The following is a 15,714-nucleotide window of genomic DNA, read 5'->3' on the forward strand; positions in this document are numbered from 1 at the left end:
ATATTTGTTTATGCATTTCTGCCAACCTAAAAATAACCAGAACCTATAATCACTATGGCCATTCTTCATACTTTACTTTTTCGTGATCGTCAAAAAATGGATACCTACCTTACCTTACCTCTCTGCATTACCTTACCTCACCTTACCTTGCATTATTATAAACTAGGGGTTAGGGTGTCAATAATTGCTGTCAATTTTGACTTTTCTTCGTATAGAAGACATAAAGCTTGCTGATGCGACAACGATGTTGACAACTTTCAATTAGTATATCTGCGAGAATATTAAAAAAGAGTTTTCACTCGAATGACTAGCGTTTCTAAAAAATAAGTTTATTTTAACTATTTTTATGATTTATAGCTTTCAAATTAGCTTTCTATATAAAGCTTTTTGGCTTCCTACTTCTTGTTTGAAACTTGTACGTATTTTTTTATGAAGAAATGTACCAAAAGCAAAAAGCCACTAAAAGAGACCATGTTCACTGAAAGGTGTGATTCACTATAACTTTCTGCAACAAGACCAAACTATCACAGTAGAAAATCGACGAAATGTATCGAAAATTGTGTCAGCAGCCAGCACTGATTAACAGAAAACGTCCGATTCTGCTCCTCGACATCGCACGTTTCACAAATCACCATCCTAAAATTAACCGAAGTTCTGCTTCTCTCACCATACTTCCCAGACCTCTCATCAACCGACTTAAACTCATACTTTACAGTCCTTTTGAAAAAACATAAATAAGTTTCTTTCAATATTTTAAAATACTCTCTTCAAAAATCTACAGCAAATACTCTTTGGCTAGTCTTTACGAATAACCAATTTTCCAATATACAATTAAAAATTTTCCTTCAATTGCACAAAGTTTCATCATTTTATCATTCATACCTGTCAAACTATCAACTCGACTTTGTTATCATGTTATCATTTTTAAAAGAATAAACTGGCTCTGTTTAGAAATTGAACTAGTTTTTTAGATATAACTTTTTTTCCAAAAAATAATAATTGTTTTTATTAGTTCCAAAAAACAAAAATGTTTATGACCGGAAGGATAACAAATAATGATTAAATGAATATTTTAATTCAAACTTGAGTTGAGTTGAGTTTTATTCAATTTATTTTTTCTAGGAGATTATTGAATATTTCAACGTCAAAATGGAGATTCATCCTCCAATAAGTAATTTTTTAGTTTGTCTTGTATCGTGGCAGATATTTTTTTTTTCGTGAAATGAAGTTCAACGTTTGCGGTTTCTGAATACTGAATGGATGAAACGGCAATGAATATTCACAACATCACGTGTTTGATATATACAGTGTCTCCGCAAAGTATGGAATAAATTCGATATTTCCAAAACCAAAGGTCGTTTTACAAAAACCTGAAACACGTCTATTTTTAATTTCAATATTCTATATTTCACAATAAAATTTCATTATACAGGGTGTTCCATATTAATGTGATGACGTCATCGGTCATTTTTTAAATGCAACACCCTGCATTTGGTGTCAGATTTAGGTAATCCATAACGAGCTGATTCCGAAAAGGTATGATACTTGGGGTCTAACGAACAGAATTTGAAAGATGTGCGCTTAGGAAATAAATTTTATTGATATCTAATAAAATTAGAAATTAATTAATTATTTTATATTTTTTTCTAATGATTAATTTTACAATGGAAAAGTAATCAAGTGATAAACACATGTCTTTATTTTAAATGTTCGAACTGTAGTCCTTGCTGTATTTGACAGTAACCGTGCTAACAAGTATTTCTTATGTGAGCATGATGCGTGAGCATCATTCACAATACCCGCAAAAGGTAAATGTACGGGCTGGCATTGTAAGAAACAGGATCATCGGACCCTACTTTTTCGACGGTACTTTAGACGGGCCAACATACCTTCAGTTTTTAAGGGGATATCTTGTACCTACTTTAATTAATTTATTTATTCCATACTTTGCGGACACATTGTATAAATTCGGTAATTAATCAACAAACTATTTCATTTTGCGGTCTCTTATGGCATCGATGAATTAGCTGTTCCCCAAATTGAAATTGAATATTGTAGATTCGAATATATCAAACACAGAAATGAAACTCCTAACCATGAATAGTATTCGTGGAAGTTATCCAGATTTTCATTAAAGTACAATTAAATGTTTGACAACAGTCAATTCACTTCACTTGTGGTTCTGTTCCCGGTTATCGACACACATGAAGGCTTTAATTCAAACTTACCGATATCTATCGACAAACTGATGGAACTTCATCCTGATGGGATATCCCGACTGTCTGATCCTTATCGTATCCAGCATCCCCGTGTACCTGAGCTGTTCCAGGACAACTGGCATGTCGAACCTCATTGGAGATTTGTCGTCGTTCGGCTTGATGCATCGTATGAACCAGGGGTTGCACCTCGACATCGACTCCAGCAGTTGATGAAGGCTATCACCGAATCTCGCAGCAACTGGTGAAAAATAAAGAATGGAAAACTATGTTAGTCGCTTCATGGTCGAACGGAACGATCGCCTTTTAGTTATCAGTTGGTCATTAAAGACAAATTTTACGATGACTTTAGAGATATAACATTTAAATGGCTGGTATTTCTTTACGACAAAAAGGTGATATTTATCGATTTATAGAATGGAAATGAAGTGAAATTTAAGTGTTTCACGTATACAATTATGTTAGATTATAATTTTAACGGACAGCTTTGATACAATATGAAATTCATAGCACCCGCACAACTTCATGATAAATATAAATGTAGGTATTGTTCAAAGTATTCATATTCGATTTAAACTGTTTGTATCAGCCTCAGTTTTTTATGCACTAACGTGTGACCACATATAATAATAATAATATCTTTGTTCATTGAAGCTCGGATGATTCTGCAACCGTGTTAGGAATCACACGTAAGGTAAGACCTCGTTAGTTCTTAGCTCGCACAAGTTTCCCAACTTCTGAGAGTTGTCGTTCGTATGGGGGCGACAGCTGATTAACGGAAAAACAGATTTCAAACAGATTTTTTGAACAGATTCATCAACATAATGAAAATAAAATACAAAAATTCGGAACAGTAATTAAGTGTCGGCGGAAAGATGAAGTATCAGCCTAGGCTGCTTTTCAACCTGACCTTGCAAGAAGTATAATGAGTACATTAGAGAAAACTAAACAACTAATGTTTGACAATTTGCGTTAATACAATCAAAAATACTTAAAAAAACCTCAATCTACATATTTCAGAACAATTTATACTAGTGTAAATATGAAGTATAAAACGTGTTAGGAATCACACGTTAAAAGGTAAAGCCTCGTTAGTCCTTAGCTCGCACAAGTTTCTCAACTTCTGAGAGTTATCGTTCGTATGGGGGCGACAACTGATTAACGAAAAACCAGATTTTTTAAACAGATTAAAATCAAATTGGTACTTAAATTTCTCAAAGATATTTTTCACCTTATTTTTTACCATAGCGTAAATAATTATCATATACAGGTCTGTCTTAAAAGCAAATCTATAGTGTCTGAAGTAAGATTTTCAATTTTTTCTTGCTCAAGTGCACTCAGTGCACTTGAGTGTTAGGGAATAACTAGCAAATTATTTTTTCTTGTGTTCATCCTATTGAGGTTTTTAAACACGATAAGTTTATCAAAGATATACGTAGGTTTGCCAGATCTCAGAACTTTGTGCGTCAAGTAAATAAATGGAGTTTTCAGAAGTTATCTGATTTGAGCCATTCTGTTTTTTAAATTTCATACTAATATGATCAAATTTCCGTGTATCATGAGAAAAACGTAAGCAGGAATTTTTAATGTTTTGTAATCTAGCTGCATCAGCCTGTGGAAGTGCTGGATGATATATAATATCACAATAGGATAATTTACGAAATCACCAGCGATTTGCACAACTCAAATTTCATTTTAAAAAAATCTGTTCAAAATCTGTTTTTCCGTTAATCAGCTGTCGCCCCCCTACGAACGACAACTCTTAAAAGTTGAGAAACTTGTGCGAGCTAAGAACTAACGAGGCCTTACCTTTTAACGTGTGATTCCTAACACGTTTGCAGAATCATCCCAGCTTCAACCAAATAAATTCACTCGAGAAAAATATCTGGTCGAGGCAGGAATCAAACCCACGGTCTTCCGATCGTGAGTCGGGCGCACTACCACCGCGGTTCCGAAAAACATCGCTACTGACTTCGATGGGTCATGTGAAATAAATAAACCATCAATCAGGCTGAATTTGATCGATGGCATGGGTTATGTTGGCTCTGGATTGTAGCTCATTCGCATACACCTGCTACTTAAGAAAACTCCACAAAAAAAGTCTAACGGGGTCAAATCGCAAAAACTCGGTGGCCAGTTCACATCACTCCATTGTGAGATGGACATGTCCTCAAATCGCTCGTGTGACACATAACGTTGTCCTGTTGAAACCACATGTCAAAAGAAGTTGGTAATTATCAACCTATAGTGATGGCCTGGCCAACGTCGTTCTCGAAGAAATATGGACCGATGCCGCCGCCAGATCTTGCAGATCATGCATTTCGTCGACGTACGAGTGTTGTTCGATCGTTTACTGAACCATTAGACGCAAATTTATCTACCACATCGCGGAGAGTTCTCTCGGTAGGACGATTATAACGACAGTGAAATAGGCGAAGCGCGCGGTAAGTTGCCCGAACAGAACACTCATTTTGATGAAACATGCACGTGTTGTTAAATGATATATCCATCTATGGTGATTTGCCAAAACAAATTGAATGAAGGAAAAACTAATTTGACAGATGTAGCTTCAATAAGATGGCCGTTATCAATTGTCAAAGTTTGAAAGCCCCTTTATTGGAAAACCCTATACTTCTTTTGTTTTTTCACTATTTTCAAAATTATACATACTTCTACTACTAAGTTATATTGAAAGCAAAATCAAGGTTATCATTTGATGAATGAGAATCCTGGTCCAAAAGCATTGCGATTAGTGGTGTGACCAGAATTTTTTTCACATTTCATTGTAATAATAAAATGTACCAATACTGGTCAAGTACTCATTATAGGTCTGGCAATTCAAATTCCTAAAAAAAAGGCAACCAAGTGTGATGCGATTGCATTGTAGTAAATCTATGTTTTCAGTGGTGTGAATTGAAGGGTAAGGATGCGTTACCCTTACTTCCATTCCATAGGATAGGTCTCAATAAAAACATACTATTACGTTTGTGTGGAAACTGTAGAGTTTTTTGCTGTTTTTCGATAAAAAATATGTGGAAAAAAATGTTTTAAAAACAGTCAATTTTTTTACTGTACCGAAGATAGACACTACGGCCCAGATTGGGTGAATTGTATGGAGAAAAGTTAACACATTCATTAGTCATTTGTAGTGTACGACCAAAAGTTCAGTTTCGATTTCGGTCGAGTTTCGGCAAAAAAACGGGTTTCGATTTAGTTTCGGTTTAGGCGGCAAACCTGCCGAAACTACGACCGAAACCGAAACTGCATTCGAGAGTTCCCGAATGAGATCGGTGATGTTCGGCTCGTTAAATTTCATACAACTGATATTAGGTAACAACTCAAATAAGTAATTTTATGTTTATTATTTTTGAAAACCTATCAATAATATTAAAAAGAAGGATCTACACCTACTCTACAGCTTAAAATAAACACCTCATTTATTTTAAGCTGTATTTTAAGTATTTTTGAAGTGCAATTAATATTTTTTCTTAAATAAGGATTTTTTATGTTGATTATCAATAAGTAAAAATGTCGAAAACTGCATAACGTTGTGATTTGAAGATAAAAAAATAAAGACTAACTAACCTTTTCTTTATTTTTCCCTCAAAACCTAATCCTTGTAAGGAAGTTTCGGTTTCGGTCGAAACTGAGACCGTTGCCGAAATTCGTTTTCGGTTGTAAAAACCAGTTTCGGTCGGACACTAGTCATTTGTCATTTTTCCCATTAAAATTTTCATGAGCCCACATTGGAAGTTTCAAGATGAGTGGAACCAATTTTGGACCAGCATGTCCATAATTTGTGCTCTCATTGCCCATAATTAGTGTCACTTATTTTTGTTCTTTCACAGAATGGATAAATCCAAACATGTTCAATACATTAAAGAATTGAAAAAGGGTGTACCTCACAGAGCAACAGACAAACAGAATGAGATTATTTGAGAAACTTTCAGACACAAAGGAATAACGGAAAGACTAGAACCATGTACTGAGTTTTCTGTGGAGTAGCAGCAGATTTGGTCAATAAAGAATTTCCAATGTGGAAAAAATCGTGTTCAATTTTGAGGAATTCGCCCGAAAATGTAATGTCAGTTTTCAGGGTAGTATACCCTGTAAAAAGTGGTGCATAGGCTTCCCAAAGAGCCATCCAGATATAAATAAATGAACCATGTATCCTACAACCGAATGATTTTAGAACACATGAGGAGATGAAAATTAGCAAATGCTATTAAAAACCCAAATAGAATTTTCAACGCTAATACCTTTTTTCGAATCTGAAAACTGGCAAAGTACTGGCAGAAAAGGGTAGCAAAACAGTTTACATGGCTGCGAGAGGATATGAAAAGCACAATTTGACTTTTTTTTCTCAACTAGTGCTAAATGTGAACTTGCATCTCCAATGATCGTTTACAGAATTATACTGGTACGATTATCTAAAAGTGGTGAAAATGTGACATGGTGAATTTTACTCGTTGTCAATATGATACTGATATGATTTGAAATATCTAAAATAACAAATGAAATTCAAATGAATTTCTAAGAATTTCAATTATATTTAGCAATGAAACGTGAAATGAAATTACATTAAAATAAAAATAAGCAAAAAAAAATTTTAATTGAACAGCTCTCAGCAGTTGAAAAACTTGTGCAAGCAAAGGACTAACGAGGTCTTACCTTTTAACGTGTGATTCCTAACACGGTTATACACGATATATACATTATATCATTAAAGTGTTTGAGATGGCTTCATGTTTCATATTTAAATTCTGTAAAGTCATGAATGAACAGTGCTGGTACAGTCATAGTTTTTTTTTTATTTCTAATTCATACGTGATACGTAAGATCCTTACAACTCTTTATTACTTCCACAAAGAATAATGCCGAAGCGTGTACGAGCATAAAAATTAGAAAAATAGATGCTGGCTATATCAAATATGGATTTTTTTCATTGAACCATAGCAAGCATGGCTCAACATTTTGTAAAGTAAATGAAAATTATCAGGAGAATTTGCAGCAACGGTAAAAATTTGCTAAAGAGTTTCACTTTCTCAAAGAACCTGACAAATTTATTATAGACTACCAACTCATATAATCTGGATAATGAGCTAAGTAGATAAAAGGGGCGATACTACTAGAGAAATAGATACTCCGTCATAGCTATAGTAAGTTTTAGTACCTATTTCATCAACTATTCCGATTATGTCGTTAGGTATAATTTTTTTTCACAAGTAGGTATACTCATCAAATATTATATTCATCAAATTACTGACTCTGGTAGTATTCCACATAATATTATTTCTGTGGTACTGATGAATCTTGAATTAGGTATTCAGTTCCAAGAATGTCAGAGGAAAATGTTTGTTGAAGTAAGTCAAAAAAGTGTTGATGAATTTACTTCAGTTGGGAAAGATAGTATCAGCCCTGAATATACTCTCAAAGTATTCGTGCTATACATCCTCAAATATAAATCATCAATGCCAAATTGTGGGAATAACCCATTTTTTCTTCAATTTGATATATTCTAAAAGTTTCGTAATATTTAAGTTATCAATATTCGAGTCAAAAGTTATGAGAAAAAAAAAAACATAATGGAAAGAATATCATCAAGTACTGCTTCTCAAATCTCGAAAGTTGAAAGAGGATGGAAACTAATGTTCATCAAGAAGTACAATCAAACACACACTGTAGGTACAGCCGAGATTATTATTGCAACTGAGCGCCCTCACCAACGCGAAAGCTCTCAGTAACGCGTATCTAGTGGGCAGAAGCAGATCGAAATTCAGAAAGCTCTTCGTACATTTGCAGTTCATTGAAATCCTTGAAAAAATATATGCAAATGGCCATCAGTGGGGCGATTATTATATACTGCAATAATAGTCATATAATTGACATTTCGTTTTTTTTTTCAATTTGATACTGTTCCTGAATCCTTCATTCAAGGTGAATTGAATAACCCAGATCATTCAGAACAATGGGCTTTTTACTGAAATCTCTGGCATGTAGTAATTCCTAAACAAGCCTCGCTTTGGAACAATAAAATGAAAATACTTTTTTCACTGAATTGGTGACTTCAGAAGGCGAAGTAGATTGGCTTCTAACTCTTAGCCTCGCCTATTTCCATCTAACAGGGTACCTTCATTTTCTTCATGACTTCTTGGTTATAAATTGGTGAAAGATTTTCTCGTAAAAGTTCTTGTCAATTTTCTAAAGTGAGCTGTTTGGGCTGGGATCTTTGTCACTGATAATAGTTTTCAGGCTTTACTATTTTCAGACTCCCGAAATCATCCAAAAGTTGGCCCATTTCCAAGGCATGTTGAGCGACACTTGACTTTTCTGGTCTCCATAATCGGATATGTGCTGCGTGTTTTTCGAAACAAGTTTTAATGGCGTGTATAGTCTAACCACCAATATATTTTTTGTCATAGACCCCATAGTCTATTTCATATATCATCAAATTTCCATCTTGTCGTTAGGGTTACCTAACATTTGTTAAAATGAACTGATCAGTTATGACTGGTAACTGTCTACAGTTACCATTCTTTGCTATTTTCATATTCCGAAGACCATAAAAGTCTAGTGTCGCCCGAATGAATTATTTTTTTTTAAATTGTTGAGACCATACATGATACTGGACTTTTGGATGATTCCAACTCTAGATTCAGAGAAATATAGTATATATGGACTTACCAGTAGGAGTTCTCGGTTTCATTGTAACGAAGCGACCGTTCGCTCCTCTTGGAAGGGTCCTAGTTTGAGCATAGTTCAGGAGTGGCTTGGCGATGGAACTCACTAAAGCGTCTTTACTTGACGCTAGTAATTCAACCACTTCCGGCCTCAATGCGTCACGGTTTTTGTCAAGGAATCCATCCACAGAATACCACACCTGTCCGGCAAAATGCCTTATCTGGAAAGTAGAAACAAAGATATGTAACTGTGAACTTGAATAGCATCAAATTTTTATCATGAATCAATAAATAACTGAATACAAGTCAAATTTTGACCTGTATCTAATCGAGTCATATCTGTTTTTCCTTTTTTCAATTTATGTCGATATTATTTGTTGTCCAAATACAATTGGGAAAATTTAAAATCGATAGCATTTACCGATATCAAAATTGCTTATATTTCCAATTGAATCAGAATTTTTGAAAAAGCATTTCAAAACCAACTTAGAAGCTACGAAGTCTTTCAAATATTTGATGACTGAAGAACCTCAAGTTTCCAAATGAAAATATTCTCTAAGAAGGTAACAAAACATCTAACTGTTCATTGGAAAAGTAATATAGGTAAACCATTTGATAAATCTTAGAAAATAAAACTTCAACATCAGTTCCAATTCAATAACTAGGAGAGAGACCGTCATCTGATGTATAATATGAACGGATGATTGGAAAAAATTATTGACAGAAAAGTTTTTCAGTTGATTCTTGCATTTTACACCGACAGTGGATCAGCAGACAATATATTTAAAATATTGTAGTATTTATGAAGTGGGAAAACCTTTAGATTAGTCATTGTTCAAAAATCTCCTGTCCAACTTGGACAGCAGAATAACGGAAAAATTGTTTGGTTTGAGTCAAAAATGTTCAGGTTGCAGTACAGATGTTCAGTAACAAAGCAAAATAAGTTGAAAATCAATTGGATAAAATCGATGAATAAAAACTAGATGAAAATAAAACCTTGGCAAAAGTAGATACATATACTTGAAACAAATATACGAGACCAAGTGACAGAGAAATAAATCATCAATAATAAAAGAGTCAGATACAAATGTAGAAAACCAAAACACCTACCTGCAAATGAATTTTCGAAATTCTACAAAATTCTACAAAGAAAGGTGCACAAAATGCAAAAAAAATATAACAGTACTGACACGTGATTAGAAAATCTACTGCATCATATCCTATTAGTTCCTCGATCACCACATGTCACAACTCAATGAAAAATGGATGTAAACATTGTAGATGTTTACATGAGAATAAGAATTTTTGCTGCATTTTGGATCTCACAATTTGAAACCTGGAATAGTGATAGCGGAAGATATATTGATCCCCAAAAATTATGTTTAGTATAGATGAAATTTCTACAGGTTGATGACAAAAATGATAGGATGTCATAACGAATTTACCTATAACTGATGAGGAAGTGGAATTCACATTAGATCTGCTATTTGGATTGTCGATTCTTTAGATGAACTACAAAAACCACGAAGTCATATGGAAGAAAACGGAAGTTGGCTAGAAAAAAATGAGGAGTTTACCAGAAGTCTACAATGACCTGCGGTCGATAGAAAAAGATGTTGGACTAAAAAATTACTAATATTACTTGAGTTTTATCCCAACACTAATCCGTTATCTTAACACCTCGACACGTGTTTCTATAACCAAGTGATCATCTTCAAGAGGAAGTTTAATCTTCCTCTTGAAGATGATCACTTGGTGATCAAAACATGTGTCGAGGTGTTAAAACAACGGTTTGATGTTGAAATAAAACTCCAGTAATATTTATTACTTTATCAAAGGCTTCAAACAGTGCATCATAAGTAAAAAAATTACGAATGAATAATTCAAACGAAAGGATTGTGTATGGATGAACCACTAACAATTCTAACAATTTATTACAGTTAGCTGTGCTGGTGGAGAGAATAACTTTTTATCTGAATATGCAATGATCCTTCCAATAAAACAAAGTTATCTGAGACAGACTAATTTGAAGAAAGTGCAACTGTTACGAATGAGGCACTCACAAAAGGATCGTTATTTTTACCTATTGTAATTTTGAATCATACTAGGAAGAATAATGGTGAAATGGTGTTTCCATTTCAGTTGGAAAGGCTCGCTTTCGTCTGGAGCAGACTGAAGAAAGTGGTTAACGGAGTTCCTAATAGCGGCGTGTAACTGAATTGTTGAAATTCAGGGAATTCTGTTCGATTTCGAAGATATTTCAGTAAAACCTAAATTCGCTAATTTCGATAAATGTTCCTGGCGTTAATCTAAATAATATCAGAATACAGAAGGTATAATGTTACTATATCTTCTGGACCATAATGGACACAAAATACTGGTTTATACAGAAGGCCTAGTCATACTAATCCAGGGCATTTATAACAATATAGTAGAGGGACACGTGCAGAAGTCCCTGGATATTAAAACTAGATGGACCGAAGAGGAAGGGACATTTTTTTGAATAATACCTGACCAATGAAATCAAATATTCAACAACCATATTCTAAATTGAATCGTTGAATAATATGCTTCGCTCTTTGTCCAGCTATTTCATGTTGTGTTCGAGCAGTGTCATTTTCAACAGCTTCAGCTCAATAACTCAAAATGACTGTGAACAAGGAATTGTTTAAGAACAGAAATCAGTAAGAATTACCCCAAACTCCCTTCCTCCCACTCTGGGTCGACAATAGTGTTCATTCAGAGCATGATTATAATGGCATTTTTCTAAAAACGAAGAATCAGAGGCTTTCGGGAAATTGCTTTCATCATCCAATAAGTGGAGAATTCCTACAGGTTTTTTGCCCAAGAGATGAATAACAGGTGTATTGTCAGCCCAACTCAGATTCGTCCATTCGAGTCGTTCTTTGGCGTACTCCTGTTGTTCTGAAAAAAAGAGAATAATATTGTGAATTCAGTTGTATATTTTTGTTTGGTTAATATTTTCCGTGTCAAGATCCATCACTTGAATATAAATGGTCGATACTTGATATAATTCATATTGAAACTTACAGATGAAAGTGAAATATTACAAAAATCGTAATACGTGTTTGGAAATTATTATCCATCAAAACATACAGGAGCGCAGAATGGCCACATATTTTTATTATTTGTTTCATGGGAATTCCGACATTGAAACACTAAATTTCAACGTCCAATTTCAAACTTCGACTTCAATCTTGGAATTATGACTTCAATCTCAACATTGATACTCCAATTTCAAAATTTTGACTTTGAACCCGAAACTTGGAGATTGAAATCAAAATTTCGAGTTAATAAATTAAATAAAGGTGAGACCCCTTTGGGGGTTGTGGCTGGTTATCGGAAAAACAGATTTCAATAGACAAATTCTCCATATGAATCTAGGTTTATTTTGTAGTTTCCACATGTAAGATTTCATTATTAACACATACAGTTTGATAACTTAGAATTGGGACCTCTTCAGTAAAATAAGTGTAGAAAAAGTGTATTTTCAAATCACACAGAATTATCCTGCATATACAGAACAGGAAATATTTGAATTGAAGGGGTTATATTTTTAGGAGTGATCAATTTTTGGGAAAGAAAGTTTTTGGCTTTCTACTACTTCATCTTGATACAAAAAAAAAGGATGAGGGAATCTTCCAAACAAAGGAAGGAAGTAATCAATTTGAAAATAAGTAACTCTATACATGGATGTGTAGATCATGCAAAGAAGTAACTTTCAGAGACAAACTGAAAGAAAGTCGTCCTGAAACAGTTACTTCCATATAAACATTGAATTACACGAAAGAGAAAAAATCTTTCGAAACAAATACTTCTATATGAACACTGAATTATACAGAAGATACATTTCTCTACTCAGTTTGTATTTCAAACATTCGTTGTGGAATAAAAATCAGATATCATTCACATGAGTTCTACTTTAAATGTTTTGAAATATGGTTTCAACAAAATAATGATCCTCCACATTATTCATAAACTGTGTGTAATTATTAAAAGAACAGGTATCGAGGTCGATGGATGGAACAAAGAGGTGATATTGAGCGACCTCCTGGATCACCCGGCTTGAAATCTTTGGATTTTGTTATGTAAACACATGAGAAACGACTTGAATCGCCCATGCAAAGATAAATCATTGAAGTATATCACGAAATGATATATCGCATGTGCTCCAAAAAATATGATAACAATTCGAAAATAACTTGTGAGAAGTTGGTGTACCACATTTTCAGCATTTACTTTTTTGAGTCGTTGTTTTAGAGTGAATTTCACATTTTTTAGAAAATGCATTGTGTAGGTATTTTAAAGCTCCTTACCTTATAAATGATTGAATCAATTTTTAAAAACTGAGCAGCAATTAATGGAGAACTCTAAACTCTCTTTACTGAGATATCACTCGACCGATTTATTTTGAAATCGGTAATCATCATCTGCATGAAGGGTTGAAGGTTTTACAATGATTTTGAAAAGCAACTTATTGGGTCCCACTCACAAACTAAACTCTGTTCATCCAACAAACAAAGTAACCCGAACAATGATTGATGCGTGATCAAAGCATGCTCACCACGCACATTTGCATCTATTGAGTAAAATAAACAAGCCTCCTTACGCTGACCAATCAGATTCAACTGCAAACGGCTGGCAGAATTCATTCAGGTATATCGCTACAGGGGTCGGAATGGTGAGTTACGTTTTAACGCCTGTGGTGTGTACACCACATATGGTATTCAAAAGTTATAAAGATTTGAAATGTCAATTACTGATACGGTTGAAGAAATTGCTGATTTGTGTCCCTACATTCGTATAACCAGCCACATCCCATTAAAAAACTATTAAATTTCAGTTGTTCCTCACTGCGACTCTGTACAAGAAGCTTCGTCTGGGGATCACGTGCACTACGCGTGCGCACTCTTTTGCTATGATGGACAAAGTATAGACCTACTTTGTACTGCAATAAAACATTTTCCTAATGACTGTTACGGTTTGCGGTAAGTTTAGGTAGTTCCATTCTATATGAACATGTGATATTTTTGGAAATAAAGTTTGTGAAACTATATGAACCTATTATAAAACTAACTTATTTTTATTTCACTCACCAAGTTTGAAAACGTGTTTATTGAAATATAGTTGCAGTGATTCTGAAGCGAAATTGATGCAAAGTTGTTCGAATGAGTTTTCGTTGAGGTTTTCGAATCCGAAAATATCCAAGAGAGATATCCTTGCTGCGTCGTGTAATCCTCCTTTATGAACAATCGAGTTTACTCTTGATACTAACCTGGAAGTAAAATTTAAAATTTCATAATATTACAATTGTCAAGTTTTCATGCAGTTCAAATTCAAACAGTTTTCAACAACAACTATACATTTTTGGAGATTTGGATCTAGAGATCATTTTATATGCAATTGTCACAAAAGTATTGTGAAATATCCGCAAAAGAAACAACATCAGAAAAGGTATGTTGTAGTTCGAATTACTATCATATCAGAAAGACATGTAGGCTGAAAACAGACATGATGCTATACAAAATGATGACTTTTGCGTCTTTAGTTTGTTGGCTGGACCTGATACAAGCGACCATAATTGACCCTGGATACTATCAGCAGTAATGTAAATATGCTCAAATCGACCCCCTTTACATCTTATAATTAGGCGAAAGGAAATTTATACTGCGAAATCTGCTAAGCTACATGGGATTGGGTAAAATTGAAATTTTGGACTATTGTACATGAACGATCATCGCGGACCACATGACTCCAAAGTACTCAATTGTCAAAAACTTCACGTTTAGAGTCACATACCGTGGCAGAAATACCTGGTATACAGGTGGGTTAAAACCCATTTGTATTCCAGGAAAAAATTTATGCAAACTTGCAACGTCAAGGAATATCAATTTCAAGCCTCAACTAAATGAGCGAACCAGAATTCTTACAGATAAACAGGTTGGAGCATGATTACTTTCTGATCACTGACAGTGACAGTGACAACCTTTCGTGAAATATGCATTGAACCGCAGAAAGCCATTTGTGGAAAATCAATGGGAATATGAGAAACATCCGACAGATTGTTGTGAGTATTATGAAAAGATGGGTGAGGAGAAAGTGAAGGTTAAATTGTTTTTGGAGACTACAAAAAATGAACAAGTCAGACGACTCCAAATAGATATAACAACTGAGGAATATATTGGTCAAACTGGCAAAATATTCAGGAATCGTATCCAGGAACATCATATGAGCTACGTTAATAAGAAAACAAGTTCAAAATATTCAAATCAACCTTTAGAACAAAATCATATTAAGCTGTACCTTAGGTATATAAAAGTTGTAGATGTTACAGGTAATTTGATCATTAGGAATACCGCGACAAACAAGAGCCAAATAAAATTTAAACCGAGAAGTTAGATAGGGAAATAAAAGCACCTAAAGGCTGGTTTCCAACCAAAAGAGGTTAGATATTAATCTTGCTGAAGTGCCAGCAGCTGGATTGAGGACCGTTTCCTTAAGAAACGGGGGTGGAAGGAAAGGGTCGCCAGGTCCAAACCTGAGGAAGCATTTCCGTAAGGAGGGAGCTTGCGACCTGGGCACACAACCCGGGAGGGGCATGGGGGGGGGGTAATTTGATCGAGTGAGTACCTAAGGAGATAGTCTCAACTATGATTACGTAGGGTATATAAATATCCGAGTAAGAATGAACTTATAGTACTCAATACACCACAGAAAATTTGTAAAAAAACAACAAAATCGGGAAATAGGTGGAAATAGATTTTTTCTTTCCGATTTACAAGTTTGCGAGCACTCAT

At 34.4% G+C, this 15,714-nt stretch overlaps 1 protein-coding gene across 2 annotated transcripts in view; it reads right to left on the bottom strand.

Annotated features, from left to right (window-relative positions):
• The window catches only part of Myo10A (unconventional myosin 10A), a 184,391-nt gene that overhangs the window by 67,028 nt on the left and 101,649 nt on the right, over positions 1-15,714 (bottom strand). For both annotated transcript variants that reach the window (XM_074179939.1, XM_074179940.1), the window contains exons 7-10: positions 14,014-14,192; positions 11,592-11,821; positions 8,901-9,117; positions 2,229-2,457 (exon numbers count right to left, since the gene is read on the bottom strand). In XM_074179939.1, coding sequence (XP_074036040.1) covers positions 2,229-2,457; positions 8,901-9,117; positions 11,592-11,821; positions 14,014-14,192 — 855 coding nt within the window. The remainder of the gene's footprint in view (positions 1-2,228; positions 2,458-8,900; positions 9,118-11,591; positions 11,822-14,013; positions 14,193-15,714) is intronic.

Source organism: Leptinotarsa decemlineata, unplaced genomic scaffold (genome assembly GCF_025532065.1).
Source record: "Leptinotarsa decemlineata unplaced genomic scaffold, Ldec_3_MD MMD2_tig00026282_RagTag_RagTag, whole genome shotgun sequence".
NCBI classification, from domain to species: Eukaryota; Metazoa; Arthropoda; class Insecta; order Coleoptera; family Chrysomelidae; genus Leptinotarsa; species Leptinotarsa decemlineata.